General features: G+C 33.7%; 1 protein-coding gene across 1 annotated transcript in view; it reads right to left on the reverse strand.

Moving 5' to 3' along the window:
• Positions 1-3,206: 3,206 nt before the first annotated feature.
• Positions 3,207-16,108, reverse strand: part of LOC108913399 (A disintegrin and metalloproteinase with thrombospondin motifs 12-like) — a 77,597-nt gene continuing 64,695 nt past the window's right edge. The window contains exons 14-17 of the mRNA XM_018718947.1: positions 7,177-7,436; positions 6,821-7,118; positions 5,031-5,292; positions 3,207-3,506 (exon numbers count right to left, since the gene is read on the reverse strand). Coding sequence (XP_018574463.1) covers positions 3,346-3,506; positions 5,031-5,292; positions 6,821-7,118; positions 7,177-7,436 — 981 coding nt within the window. The 3' untranslated portion in view covers positions 3,207-3,345. The remainder of the gene's footprint in view (positions 3,507-5,030; positions 5,293-6,820; positions 7,119-7,176; positions 7,437-16,108) is intronic.

Below are 16,108 nucleotides of genomic sequence, written 5' to 3' on the forward strand. Positions count from 1 at the left end.
TACCTTTCGAATTGGCTGATCCGAATAAATAGTTTTACCATTCTTTGTATTTGTTACGGAGAACACAAATGTCTTTCTACCACCATCAGAGGCAAGTCTTCGATCACACAATGCCATCCAGGTATATTTGACACATGCCGAGGATTGGAGAAGAAAAGAAAATTTTCATCCCACCTTCGAACCTTCAAAATATTTTAGCTTGGTATCCTAAATTGTAGCAATCGCTTTAGTTATGAGTTAGGAATCCTCTGTTTGTATTATTATAGGCTTAGTACTTCGAATTCTTAGGAAACATTGTATTTCAAAATACAAGTATTGACAAGGTTGTATTAGATCTTGTCTAAAGACAATTTTAGGAATTATATGAAAATAGTGGAACTATTGGAGAGGGTGAAGGAATTAAAAAATATTAACTGTTTTTTTGCCGTAACCTTGATTAGTGAACAATACTATATAAATCAATATAGTTAGTTAACGGTATTCTCATCATTGTGGATCCGAGGTAACAACCACCCGTTACCTAACACATCCAAATTCAATTTCAAACCCAATATTCACTCACTTTTGTGTTAGGTAAATAAAACACGATATCTTTCTACCGAACACTAACGCGAAATATCCCGTTTTATTGCATTTTATAACATTTGTCTCATACATAACACATTTGAACGCATTTCATCACATCGGCACGATTCATCTGTCGAAAAACAATTCGCGTGGATGTGGATCGGAAGTAAACAGAGCGTATTTACTTTGCGGTTGCACGTTGCGTTAAATTGCCCGCCGCATGCGACATATTACGAATTTTGAGTGATGACACGCATGGACGGAGCGCCGATGTACAGCAGCTGGGTCTAGCCGCAGTTTTCGAGCAGTCGCCTGCATCCGTGTCGGGTATATGGAATATTATAAAGCCAGCCGTACACACATCGAGGACTGCGTTGTGTTGTTCTCTGGACAACATTGGTTCTGTAAGTTGCGACTCTTTTTGAAGCACCCTTTCTTAGATCTGACGGCATCGACCCAGACACTTATTTCAACAGTTCGTCCAATTAATACGATCACAGTTGACGACGACTGGAGCAGTGTGGCTCGACACAAACGCAAATACTGAAATACAATGTAGATACTCTTATTTGCATGAACCTTTACAGACAGTACAAATGCAAGAAGCAAAGCAACATGGAGCAGCGCAAGCACGACTACAAGCAGAAGCATAAACAGGACCATGAGCAATATGGGCGCAAGCACCTTAACAGCGTCCACAGGAGGTGCGAGAAGAATGGTACGAAATTTCTCTTATGTTTTAAGACTGTACAATATTACAGATATTATTAAGAGCACACAAAAAAAAGCATAAAAAAAGGTAAAAAGTTCTAGTAGATGTAGTGTTTATTAAACTAAAAAGTATATTCGCATGAACATTCCGAAAGTGCTTGTTTTTCGGTTGCAAAATGTTAAAGTTTTTAAAACATGTGTGACGTTTGACGTAGATTTATGAAACTTGAGCTGGTGACATCTAAAAAATATTAAAATATTAAGAAACCCAGAATATCGACTCCGCTACCGAAAATTTTGACAATTCAAGCAATCCATTTCATTCTTAATAGTAATTCTAAAAAAAAATCCCTTATATTTTAACCGAAAACTTAGTAATTTTGGAGTTATCTTTATAGTAGTTATGATTTTTTTATTGCAAATGTGTAACTAAAGTTTGAATATTTGAAAATTCAGAGGTGAAGAAATTTGACCCATTCTGTCTCCCAGAGGATTTAAATTTTCTACACTTTATTGAATACAACACAAAACTGTGGAACGTATACTTTTGTTTCCAAGAAATCTTTTTTTCCTGTATGGATGATATTAAACTGTTAATTTTACTGTCATTGTCACTAGTTTTTCTGAGTTATTTTTATTTTCAAATCATTAATTTTTTATGATTTTGGAGGTTTTGCATGTTATTTATATTTACTCTTGTAACATTTGAAGTTACCTATTTATTGTGGTAATTTTTCTTCCATCGCCTTGTTTTATTCCAATGTGTCCAATTCTACCATTGATCGTCTTTGTTATTCTTTATAACATTGTGTTTTATTGTTTGGATCTTCTTACTCAATTATTTTTTTGCACGATCAAGCTTTTTTAGTTCACTTACCATGTTTGTTTCTACGACAGTAGGATGCGCTTACTGGTTGCTAAGGCAAACAAAACGGTAAGTAATTCACTTACCGTTCTAGAACGGTAAGTGAATAACTGTCAAAATAGACATTTTTTAACATCGCATTGATTTGGAATGAGTTTTCTAGAATTCAGTTTTAAATGTGTGTAATTGATATAAAATAAAGATGTATTTTAAATCTATTTATTAATGTTGAAATTAAATGTACAGTTTGTACAATTGCTTCCAGAAATTGGAGCAGTACATGTTTTTTCAATTTCTATTCTATTCTAGAACTATCAATTTCATCAATTAAGAAAGCCGTGGCAACAATAAACATCAGTAGATTTCAAAAAACCTGCTTCGCAAATTTATTCAGAAACGTAATTTTTAACGTTACATAAAAAATTAAATACGTATATATAATTTCGTTTTCATTTATTGCGATCATGCAAAAAATAGTATAAGCATCACGAACGTTAAGAGTTATACCGTTCTCAGACAAAATTGGAGGCTTCGCTTCGCTCAGCCTCCAAACATTGTCTTCGAACGGTAAATTACCCTTACCGTTCTTAATGCTTAATGTACTATCGTTTATACTTGATTCTCTTGTGATTAAGCGACCTTAGTTCTGTGAGATATTGTTCCCCTTATTTATGTATTTCTAACACCCCTTACATCTACCAATATGTAATTTTTAAATTACATTTGTTTTAATTGTAGTTTAAGGACGTATTTATGTTAAACTGTATATTTTTCCTGTTTAAATTTCTTTGTCACTATTTAATGGATTTAGTTTCGGCAGCATTTCACTTCGTTTTTTTTTTAATTTTTAACTTTAAAATTCTTTTTTACAAATTTTTATCATTTCTATGTTCCTGAAAAATAAATGAGACAAAATGCACATTAAAGAAATGGAGAACATGTTACCACATGGTTAGTGTAATTTAGCAAAATCAGTTGTTAAAAGAAATATTAATTAAGTTTTTATAATAACTTTATTTTTGTTTGTTAATGTAACTTAAAATTTTTCTTGCAGTATATGGAATTGAATGTAGATTTCAATGGTTTATTAAAATTAATTACAATATGACTCCTACACCTATACAACTTGCCTCTCACGGAGCTGTACCGAATAAACTTTCTTCTTTGCAAATCCGGCAGGATTACATCCTTTGTTAAATACATCAGTGCGATTGTTTTCGCTCCTTATGGGCTCCGTGACCCTTTTTATGTCCTTTGCTTGCCGTTTTCTTCGTCGTCTCTTTTTTCGGTTGTTCTTCCGCGTTCCCCGTCTCGTTATCGAGCCTGTGTTCCATCTCCTTCATCAGCTTCGCGGCTTTATTTCCTGAAATTCATCAAGGTATCCTGTTAGCTAAATTGTCAATGCGTATTTACTTTCAGCGCTGAAGTAACATTGTTTAAAATAGCAAGGCGTCAAAAGTGATAAAAGATTAAGTATGTTAAGCGTGTGTTTCCTTTTTGTGTTTCATTTTCTTAAAACCATTTTCCTTGTACAAAGTGACGCGATTAAATGGCTAAATTTAAAATTTTAATTTGGGTGGTTGAAATAAGACAGTCCTTTAAAGGATTGTGCAAACAACATATTGGAATTTAAATTAGCGTTTCAAGAACTTTAAAGTCCGTTTGTATGCCCGTTGATCAGAAGTATGGTTCAATTCTAAAAACGTGTTATACAAACGATAATCAGTTTAACTCTAATTTAAATAGACGTGAAACACAACGACTATAAATGTCAAAATTTGTGGGCAAGCGTTAGCCCTCACTTCGACTTATCCGAAGAAGAGAGCGACATATCTCGCGAAACTCTAAACCTATGAGATGTCAATCATCCCGGAAATTGTTCAGTCGTTGACAGCTAACTAAAATAACTAAAAGACTATCAATTTGTTAAAGCATGAAGAGATCTTTTTTTTTCAGAAAAAAACCACTGTGTGTTATAAGCACTATAAGTTGCATCGCCTTATAACAAACGTCTTTAGAGATATTTTAAAAAATGTATTTCATTGCCGAATATTCTTTCATACACTGTTCTTCTCATTTTAATCACCCAAATTCAAATTATTGTTTTAGTCAATTAATGCTAAAACATCTTGTTGTAATTTTGTAGGCTAATATCTATAAATAGAAAATACTCCGAAATTTTTTCTTTTTGTTTTGACTTAATGATAAATTTTTGTAACTGATTTGTTCTCGTCAAAACGAAAAAAAAATAGGCATATTTTTCCCTAGGGGCTCAATAATTCTTCAAGGATTTGACTTGTAGTAGCTTTTCATCAAGTCTAGAACCACTGTAGATACAAACTATTAGACTTATAAATTAAGCTACCTAGAGGCTAAAGACTTCTAGAAATCTTTCAAAAGCTGCACGTAGAACATAGTTCTTAATCAACTCCATCTAGTACCATGAAGACTTAGACTATAGACAGTGCAATTTCCCTATAACAGCTACCCACATGTGTAAAATTTGAACAAAAAGGTGCAGGTAGTACCGAAATTTGGTAGTTTTGGATTTGTTGAATTCTCAAGAAAATTTGATTGAAGAGAATCTTTTTTATAGTTTTGGTTAACGTAGGTTGAAACTCATATTGATACCGGTACAATTAGTTAGCTTTCAAATTTTGTACGTAGATAACTAAGAGGAAATTACAATGCCCCAATATTTGAAGTCTACGTCTTCAACGGTTCTGCAGTAATAATTGATCATAAGCTAAGCTCCATACTCATTTTTAAAGTATTGTAAGACAATGAGTGATCATTTTAGGAACAACTGTTGTCGAAAGAAGGAAGTCCTAACAGTTTTTCTCTACTTCCTTATCAGACGCTGTGTAATGTTTGTAATTGCCATCACCTGTAATTATCTCTGCATGGCTAGTATCCAGCACGTCCTCAACTGTATCTCCCATAGATTCGTATGCCTGGTCCGATAAGTTGAATGCGGTGTGAGATTTCCTCAGAGGCGCCCGAATTAGCTTGATTTCTTCGGCGGGTATCCTGTCCTGAATAATAGCGCCGACGTTGAAGTGAATTGTAGCGTTCTTGGTCTTGTTCTTGCCAGTTGCGTCGCTGATGGAACAGTTAGAGTTGAGTTGGTTAACTAGATTGTCCAGGTCCTATAATATTTGAATAATTTTTTTGTCAATAATTTACATTAAAGAAGTTATAACAGAAGTTACATATTCCTGAATTCTACAAATATTCGCTTGCATAGACAAATATTTATGATATTCATTAGTAAATATTCATATTGATTAAACAGACTGTCCACACTTGTCTAAAAACTGATCATTTGCATTTGATATTAAATTTGTTGAATTTGTTAAATTTGTTGTAAATTCAAAATGGAAGGAACACAGTGTATGACCAAATATACAAAATGGCCCTAGACTTAGTGGCACAATTTTAAGATGAAGAGAAGTGACTGAAAGATGATAATCTAATTTGAATTTTAATAAATAATAAAAAGGTAGAAGACATAAAGATATAAACTGAAAATGTTATAAAACTACAATAAGTTACACTTTTATCACCATTATCATCATCATTTTATCATCCATGAAACAATAGTGTACTAAAATCAAGTACTTAAAAAGAAATACATTTGAATCGTCAAAAATACATAAACCTTTTCCGAAAAGGTTCTCTTTACCCAATAATTATGAAACATTACCAGTGAATATACGAATATATTTTTGATACTGTGAAAATCTTTGGAGAAATTCAGCAGAATTAGCAAAGTTGTACAGGGAAAAATTTCCTAATAGAATCAAACCCAATAAGAAAACACTTTAAGCAGTCGAACGTCTTTGTTATGAACTGAAATTGTTTGTGTCTAAACATGAAAGGAACAAGTAGTAGATGAACAGTTGCAATTGAAGAAAACATTCTGCAGATAGTGGAGGAAAACATTTCGTGGAGAATTTGAATGAACGGAACAGCTCCTTTGCGCATACCACTTACAACAAGTGTCTTTCCGAAAGATAAAGCAACACGAGTTGATATTTGTGAGTGCCTTTTAAATTAATTTTTGGACCAACAATTTATTTGAGTCTTTTGAGGATATCCCCCTGCAAAATAGAATAAGTGGCATATGCACACTGCGGCTCTATTTCTTTATAGTAGATTAGTAAGGTGATGGTTTTCTAAACACTTTCTAAGTTGAGATACAACCTGCAAAGTATACGTTATATAATACAACCATATTATAACAAACAGATACGATTAGTAGAGAAAAATATAATTAGATTTTCATCCTTTGATTCGTTTAGCATTCTCCTAAAATTATGCCGCTAAGTTTAGGGACACCTCATATAAATAACTGCCAAGGAAACTTTTTTAAATTGCCCGAATATTGAATATTCGTATATGAACAACGCAAGTGTGAAGCCGAGATAATAATACAGATTGAATAATTCCTTGGCTGGTTAACACATCGTCAGTTTAAACTTCTTGAAGTTTTGAGAGACATATTGGGATGGGATTCTATAAATGAAGCTCTAAAATTGTTTTAGAGATTCTCCCCAAAAAGAGATCATCTCAAAACGTCGACGATGCAGCAACCAGCCTGGAAATATGTAGATCAGCTATTGACAGTTGCCACGGCAGCCTGCAAAGATAATAATAAGCGAATAAAGTCTATACCGCTTCCTGATTTCCTCTAGTTCTTCTACTAATCTGCGACCAGACGTCCTCCATCAAAGCGCTAGGTATATCGATGCTTGGAACGTCATCCCTCTCGCCGACGTCTCGTGTTTTGCACTTCGTGTGTGAGTCACACAACTCCATGGTGCCGGGCTTGGGCTCCTTGCATTTCTTATCTTCTTCAAGGATATCCTCGGCACCTGCCCTAGGCGACTCTTTGACGCACACAACTTCTCGCATCCTCACACCAGAACGGTTCTTACAGGCACGGCACTTACTCCACTTCCCCACTTTCCACCTGGAAACCAAGACATTTTTAAAATGTTTTTATATGTTTACCGATCGCATCTTCTCACTTGGTCTTGCATGGATCCTCGTTGCACTTCTTCGTGGAAGATTCCGGCTTTTCCATCCCCATGCAAAAGTTGCCGCTCACCTTGCCCGCTTTGTCTTCCACACAGTCGTATTTGGCGGTTTGTTCACCACCACCGCATTTTGCTGAACAGTCGGACCATTCCAACAGCTCCCACTGGTAGTGCGGCGTGTAGCTTACGTCCGTGCTAGGTTCCGCGTACTTGTAACGATAACCTACATTTTCTGGTTTGTAGAACACAATCTGAAGCACAAAGATTAAATTGATTGATACACCATCTGAATACTTGATATCCTTCAATTATGGACTAGAAAAAAGCGAAACATTTATGATATTTAAAAAAGAGCATGAGTATGGGCAACGCCTGTTATTTGGTAGGTACTATGAAAGCAAGACCTATGTCTCCACTTAGCGAAACTCTGCAGACTAATGCCTCGACCAGCATTGAATTATACTAGTAGTTACAGTAAATAACTAGATTAATACCATTAGAGCAAAATTAAAGGAAACTTGTAGCCTGTTGGCAACAAATATTATAACGACGTAATAATAATAGAATATTATGTCGGTCGGAGAAATAAAACTTGGATTTTGGAAATTATTTTTACAAATTTGTTTACAAAACAATATATATATATCACTTTCCAATAATTATATTTGAAGCACTGATAGACGGAGAGCTGGTCATATACAGGATGTTTCTTACGTAGAGGTCAAAAATCCAAGAGCGTATTCTGTGACCAAAAAGAAGGGTTTTTTGTTATGTGGGGTCTTAGGATAGCGTGTCAAAAATTTAAAAAAAAAATCAATTTTTTATTTTTTATTTCTAAATCGCTTGAGATAATTTAACTATATTCGGTGTCCATATTTAGTATGACAATAGGTATGAATAAACAAATTACCAGCTTTTGGAACTTACCAGTGGCGGAGGTGTGGGTATCATCCACCATTATTTGCCAAAAAAATATATACCACCCTGTATAATATTACAAATAAAATAGGTCATCATATGCGTCCTTGTATTACCTTTATTGTTTGTTTCTTTACACTTTTTTGTATTCCAAATCGATTAATATCTAACAAAATTGATTTTTTTGATCAAGTGCATTTTTACAGTTACTTAAATTACTTAAACATATATTAGGGAGGCCATGCAAAACAATAATAATAAAAAGCCGTCATATTATTTAATATTGTGTATTGTCAAATTATTTAAAAAATATTTAAGTTTTAATAATGGCTTATGCATATTCAAATGCTGAAATGGCCAATTAGGTTTACAATATTTATGGCCTTGCAGATGAAAATGGTACCTACTGAGGTTAGGCGAATTTATATGGAAAGATTTCCAAATCACCCAACTCCAAATCCAAAAATGTTCAGAAATGTTTTTCAACGTCTTTCGAAGTCAGGCTCATTTCAGAAAGGTCCAATTCCTGGAAGCCCTTTGAGTGTTAGAATCCCTGAGTTGGAAGAAGCTATTTTACAAGAAACTGAAGAAAATCCAAATACTAGTATTAGGAAGATCGCTGCAAGTCTTAATGAATCATAAATTAGTTTGGTCCGTTCTGAAGCATCAACAATTATACCGGTATCACAAAGGGTTCAAGCCTTACTGCTGCAAGACTTATTCTGCTTGTCTACAAATTGGCACTGGATTTTGCAAAAATTTGAACAAAATGTCGACTTTACCGCTGGCATATTGCTTACCAACGAAGCTAATTTTTCCTGAGATGCTATAATGAACTTCCACAATATCCTCATGCCATAATGAAATCTCAATTTCAACATTAGTTTTCTTTGAATGTATGGGTGGGTATAATTTTCTTGTTGGGTTTTACTTTTTACCAAGAACTTTAACCAGTACCTCCTACAGACATTTTCTGGAAAACGTTTTACCTGAACTACTTGATGTTCCCTATGCGCTAAGAGAAAGAATGTGGTTTATGCACGACGGGACTCCTCCACATTTTCGTTTGACTGTTCGTGAATTTTTAAATGAAAGATTCGGTAATAAAGTGATTGGACGGGGCACTCAAGAACCAGGTCAACCTTGGCCACCGAGATCACCCGATATGAACTCTATTGATTTTTTTGTTTGGGGACATCTCACGACATTAGTATACAATGTTCACATTGAATCTGAGGAGCACTTACGTCAACAAATTATAACTGGTTGTGGTGTGATAAGAGCTACTCCTGGAATTTTTGCACGTGTTCGAGTTACAATTTCAAGAAGACCTGAAGCATGTATTTTGGCTGAATCATAGTAAAGTAATTAAAAATGCACTTAGGGCCAGTTTCACAATCCAGTTGGTTATCTTTTTGGTATGTTAACCTTGACCCAAGAGTTAACTTGTGGTTAGATAATTCAACTGTTTCACAACAGCCATTACGTCTTCAAGTAAGTCAACCTGGGGTTAAGCTGATTTTTAGAGTGTTAATACGAATTTATTACAATGGACAAGTGACAAAATTTAGAAGAAGAGGAGGAAATAACATATTATTTTGTGACAGTCGCTTATTTGTGTGAGAAAGTAAGTTTTCAGTATCTGTCTACTTAATTTACGTATTATTTAGAATAATATACTGTGCTTTTTAATTTATTAGCTTGGAAGATGAGTGCAATAAGAAGCGCTGTGTCAATTTTACATGTGAAGAGGAAAATTTGTTAGTAGTAGAGTTTCTTAGAAAAGATCCATTGGAAAAAAATTTAATGTCAAAAGTTGCTGTTCTCTGGCATTGAGATAGTTATTTCTACATAAGAAAATAAAAAAATAGGTGTTGTAATTTTCAAATATATAGAAATATGGAACAATGCACCTTTGCGTACACTGATCCTGTATTTCTTGTAATAAATTTTCTACTGTACGTGGGGAAAGCTTAAATCTTGTGAAAAAGTCTTTTGGGTTTTCAAACAAATTTGGCAATTGTCTGAAAATTCGTGGTCTCCTATCATCCTCATCACTACTGTAAGCATTTACCTGTAATCTTTCAAAATTCATTTTTGATTTATTTTTTTAATATGACAATTACCTCTTTATTGGTTAACTTTAACTACAAATCTTCAGGTAAGGAATTAACTGCTAGTTAACTGTGAAACTGGGTGTTAATCAAATAAATTAATTTTGTTGTTAATCGGTTTGGAATACAAAAAAGTGCTAAGACACAAAAATTGAAGATACTTCAATGACGCATATGTTGACCTATTTTATTTCTAATATTACACAGGGGGATACATTTTTTTGGCAAATAATGATCGATAATACCCACACTTCCACTACTGGTAAGTTTCTAAAGCTGGTAATTTTCTGTTTCATACCTACGGTCATATTAAATAATATGTACACCGAATTTGGTTAAATCATCTCAAGCGGTTTAGAAATTAAAAATTAAAAACTTATTTTTTTTTTAATTTTGACACTCTGTAGTTGGACAATGGCTGTCCTAAGACCCCACATTTATGTAACAAAAAAAACCTATTTTTGGCCACAAAATATACCTCTACCTAAGAAACAGCCCGCATATAAACGTATAAGAATGTCAAATTGTTTCTAGTGACTTTAATACGAGTATCCTGGGTTATTATTTGGGTAAGTTACTTTTTATTTTTAATAATTAACTTGTTTATCAAGTTATTTTAACGCACACTAGAAATTTGGTCAAGTTATATAATTAAAATTTAATACAGTTGTTAGAATGAATTAAAATGAGTTTAACATAAAATTAATGTTAAAACCTTATAATCCTAATGAAAATACATCACTCGGCAGATACAAATACAAGAAAAACATTTTTCAATTGAGACTGATCAAGAACTTCTCGTTGGATTAGTGTCCACATATTACTCAGCGATGATATTCCCATCCGGCTCAAGCCATGCGGCCGATGTTGTATCACCTCATTACCGCGGCCAGGATTAGACGGATGCGGTAGATAGGCCTAGCCGTTCTCCATTAAAATTAGAATTTCAAATGCACCTTGTTATGGTACTTTTAGAAGATCCTCATGTAGGACTCATGTTCGGTCCCTGTAAATGCTGATTTACAAATTGCGAAGGTAGAATGGGGATCCGGTTCGACTGAAGCTCGAGGATTGTTAACTTTAAATTGAACTTGAATCTTACTCCCACATACGAATAACCGTTTGGCTTGAGATATTCAGTAGTGAATTTTATTTGTCTGTTATTGTTTATACTTAAGTTCTTTTATCTCGATTATATATTTTGCTTGCTCTATTTTGTGTAGTATTTATATTTAATGTTAATTGCCTTTTTCTTAATTCCGTTAGGGTTTTCTGTTTTACCTTATCCTGTAATTGTTAACTTTCTTTCTTCCTGTTTCTTATGAAATTGCGCATATTTATTTTAAATAACATTTTCAGTCCTAATTTTTTTCGAAAAAAAAAAAAACTGTTAATTACCTGTAAACGTACACAAAATCTCACATTTTACGTTATTAGTATGTAGGGTGTACCGTAAGCACATGATCAAAAAGGTACTGCGACATTCTTTGGCGCAAAAGAAGACGATCTGACTTAACTTCCAGTAAGAAAAAATGTCTGGCTCATCCGCTATTGATTGTCAGTTCTTGAAAAAAAGTATGTTTTTTGAAATATCTGGAGAATGTTACTATGGATTTTAATTAAACTTGCTGTGAACTTGTTCCTAAATAAGACTTATGTTTTGATGAAGCAACCGCATCAATCCGCTTTGGGCAAGTGATAAATTCTTGAGTGTCTTGGCACAAGAATTACCAGAACATTTTATTTGGTCGCTGAAATCAATTCATTTTTTTTATGCATCAGTCCTTTTTCGAGATTTTCATGCTCTTGGTAAAATTTTGTAGCAATCATAGTTTTTACGCAAAAAAATGTTTTCCGTTTCGTTGCGACTTAATATTTTAGACGTATCGCAGTAAATCTGCCCTTTTACAAGAAATGGCTTTCTCTAATAATTATGCCAATTCTTTTACCTAGGATATCAATATTGAAAGTAAAATTTTAAAATCTGTCGCGACGCGAAGTATTGAATATCATTTTATTTCATTAGATTTATTTTTTGTTAACGCGCCAAAAGTGTAAAGACGTACGTAGGAAAGACATAATTCTCTTTATTGAAACTGAATGATAGTTATATAGATACGGTAGATGATGATGGAATGACAAAACATGTTCGATGTCAGCCATTTTCTTGGATGCATAGCTAGATCCTTCAATTGAAATTGTATTGAGCCCTCCTCAACATTTCTGGATCATTCCGTATTACGTCCGTCTCATACGTAATTATTTTTCCTGGGATTCCACAGGAGTGGCGTAAACTAGTCTTTAAGGCTCCCTATATAAAAAAATCTAATGCCGTTAAGTAGGAGGACCTGGGGGGCCATTCGACAGGAACATCTCTTCTTCCGATTCACTTGTGTGAAAAAGTATTATTTAAATGTGCAGTTACATCTGCACTAAAGTACGGAGGAGCACCATCGTGTATGAACCACATCTGAGCACGAAGATCGAGAGGGATTTCTTCCATTAGAACTGCTACTACTATTAAAAAAATTGAGATAATTTTCACCATTCCAGCAGCACGGCATGACATAAGGACACAGAAGGATGTCACCGATGATCGCGGCCCAAACATTTATTCGAAATTCCACCTGAAAGTGATTAATACGCTTTGCATGTGGGTTTCTTCTGCATTTATTATAAAATGACATTATCGCTTACTATGATAGTAGTGATTGTAGTGAGTACACTGAAAGAAATGGGCTTATTAAACTGTTTATCTAGAATAATGTGTATAGCGCATATTAAAACTTTTATAACCAATATACGACTTTTATTAAAAAAAAGCAATCATCTCCATACTCCAGTACACCTTATGCATCTATGAAATAAAGGTTATAATGAATTACTTATACATTATTAGGTGTTGTAGACTTTATGTTCCAATTGTATAGTAGGGTGTTGTATAAAGACCAGTATCCGAATTTGTATATAACAATTATATTAACAGAATTATTCGTTCTTATACTGAATATGTTTCCGTTTTTAACGTGTAAAACGCGTCTTATAATGGATAAGTGATCGTCACCTCTCCGTGCATAATCGGTTATGATCGTAAAATTTCCGACAGTCCGCTGTGCATCGACTTACGAATATTACACGTCTAGTTTGATGAAAATAGACGGTATAGGCACATGTTTTGTGCGATACATGATCATATCGCGTTGTGTGACATGGAAAATTATGTAAGTATCTAATTGTTTTATGGCTTGTAATTGTTTTGTTTTTCAAATGTAAATCTTGTCTGAATCTTAAAAATTATTATCTTGTAGGTATGCCCTATTAGAAACCGCTGATGGAAGTTTTACATAAGATGGAGGAACAGAACGCTAGCGGTGACAAAGAGGAGCATGGGTATAAAGTCAATCAACCAGAGGGAATAGAATTAGAAGGAAAGATGTTCAACCTTTCAGGGGATGCTTCATTCTTAAGGTGGAAGAGTTATAGTGCAAATTTTCATGTAATACAAGAAAATACGGATGCATCGTTACTAAGAAAATAAACTGGACAATTTTGGGAGCGATTTGTCATCATTTTTAATGCTTAAAAGTATGTTTTGTGTATGTTTACATTAGAACCTTAGCTTGTAATTACAGCTATCCAATAAAATTTCTGAAAACTTAGTCATATATTTTTAACTCATACAGAGTATACAACAGTTTAATACATTTATTATTATAGAACTTATAACCAGTACTAGATGTTCTAATAACGATATGGAACACTTTAATAATAGTTATTGCTATTATTTCGTAAAGGGTATAAAACCGTTGTATATTAGTTATACAATAATTTAATAAAGAATAAGGTTTATAGTCACTATACAACTTTGTTAGCAGTACGCGTTTTATATCCAATATTCACCTGTTTAACTGTCACATATAGTATACAATGGTCTTATAAGGGCATATAGAATTCTAATAAAGAATACAGCGCATTTCTTTCAGTGTAGTTGTTGTACTTGAGTAGTAGTGATAATGATTATCTAAAATTGAAAACATTTTTCTGCGTAAAATCTATGAATGCTACAAGATTTTACCAAGAGCACGAAAATCTCGATTCCAGCGATAAAATAAAAAATTCTGGTAATTCTTGTACCAAGACATTCAAGGATTACCATCAAAACACGAGTCTTACTTAGGAACAAGTCCACAGCAAGTTTCATTAAAATCCATAGTAACATTCTCCAGATATTACAAAAAAACATAATTTTTTTCAAGAACTTTGACAATCAACAGCAGAGGAGCCAGACATTTTCTCTTAATGTAAAATAATATAAACCTTTTTCAGACTGCAATTTCTTCTACTTCCGTTTGATATCAACTTTTGTTAGATATCATATTCTTTCGATAATCTTCTCATCGTAGGTAGCATATAAAGTAGGTTTATTAAGAATAGGTAATTTCAAAAAAAATTGTACTTATAAAAAGTGGAAGAAAATTAATCAAAACAAAACGTAAATGAAATATTTATAAAGATCGAGAATTGGAGTCGATCTTCATACTTCTGTAATTGGAAATCATTTGATATAGGGGAGATGATATTAGTAAATTGGTACGAGGTGTGGGTAATTGTAAAGCGGACTGAAATCTAGAATTAAGTCTAGGAATATGATATAAAATCCTCGAGACTAACGAGTCTGCATTTAACGTGTTATTTATGATTTTAAAAATGAATATAATTGAAAACATAATTCGCCTACGACAGAGACTATTAAAATTAAAATAAGAAAGCAATAAATCTTGAGGTGTACCACGAGGAGGATAAAATCCATAACTAATAAAATAAATAGTCTAGTAAAAATCTCCGTTGTACTTTTTCTAATTGAATATTATAGATATTATAAATGGGACTCCAAACAACCGACGCATATTCAAGTTTGCAACGCACAAATGCTGCATACAATATATTTAGTACCTTTACATTCTGAAAGTCCTTAGAATTACGCAAAATAAAGCCTAAATTCTTATAAGCAAATTTGGTTACTAAACTAATGTGGTCGTCAAACGATAATCTGGTATCGAAATATTGTCTTATACCATACAGGAAAAAGGCAACTTTACGGTGACTAAAGCATACATGACGATAATGCAGTGTCCCATGGAGATAATCAAGTCAAACGCACACGGGGCCCACTAAATCTTCCAGAATCCGGATAATTACACTCCCGGGGGTCTCTGTACCGCGGTGCAACCCTTCCACATTCCCGTACGCAAAGCAAGCTTATTGCCATCGGCTTTGCACGGATACGTCTCGAGCCTTCATACATAATTTATTTTTAAAGCTGCTTAGCGCTCGCGCAGCGCTGTCTCTCGCAGCTTAAGGCGGGTTGCCCTGGATGATCCTCTGCTAGCGTCTTAATTGGACCCGCATGTGAGATTATAGTTGTGAATGAGCCGTCATCGAGACTAGGTGGCGCTCAACGTGTCAACATTGTGGCAAATATGCTTGGTTCACAACAAATCGAACGATCTAAGTTTTGAGTCGCCATTGACAAATGTATTTCATAGATTTTCAGTTATGAAAATGACATAATATGATAATTTATACAGAATGTAAATAAGCTTAATAATAATTGTGAGCCAGTTAAATGGTCTACAAAAATTCCAATCTATATAAGGTGTCACGTAACGAATGTTACATACTTAAAGGGTATAATCTAGAACCCAAATGGTGTCGATTTAAACAAACTTGCTTAAACGAAAAATGTCGCAAAAAATGTATTGAAGTTTATTTTTTGTTTCTTGTTTTCTCTTTAACTTAGAACTCAGTTACCCGATTTGAGCAAAATTGCTGTTGCTTAGTTTCTCGTCATGAAGTATGTAGTGATTATGTTCCTATTAGCTTAAATCATA

Source organism: Anoplophora glabripennis, unplaced genomic scaffold (genome assembly GCF_000390285.2).
Source record: "Anoplophora glabripennis isolate ALB-LARVAE unplaced genomic scaffold, Agla_2.0 scaffold683, whole genome shotgun sequence".
Classification (NCBI taxonomy): Eukaryota; Metazoa; Arthropoda; class Insecta; order Coleoptera; family Cerambycidae; genus Anoplophora; species Anoplophora glabripennis.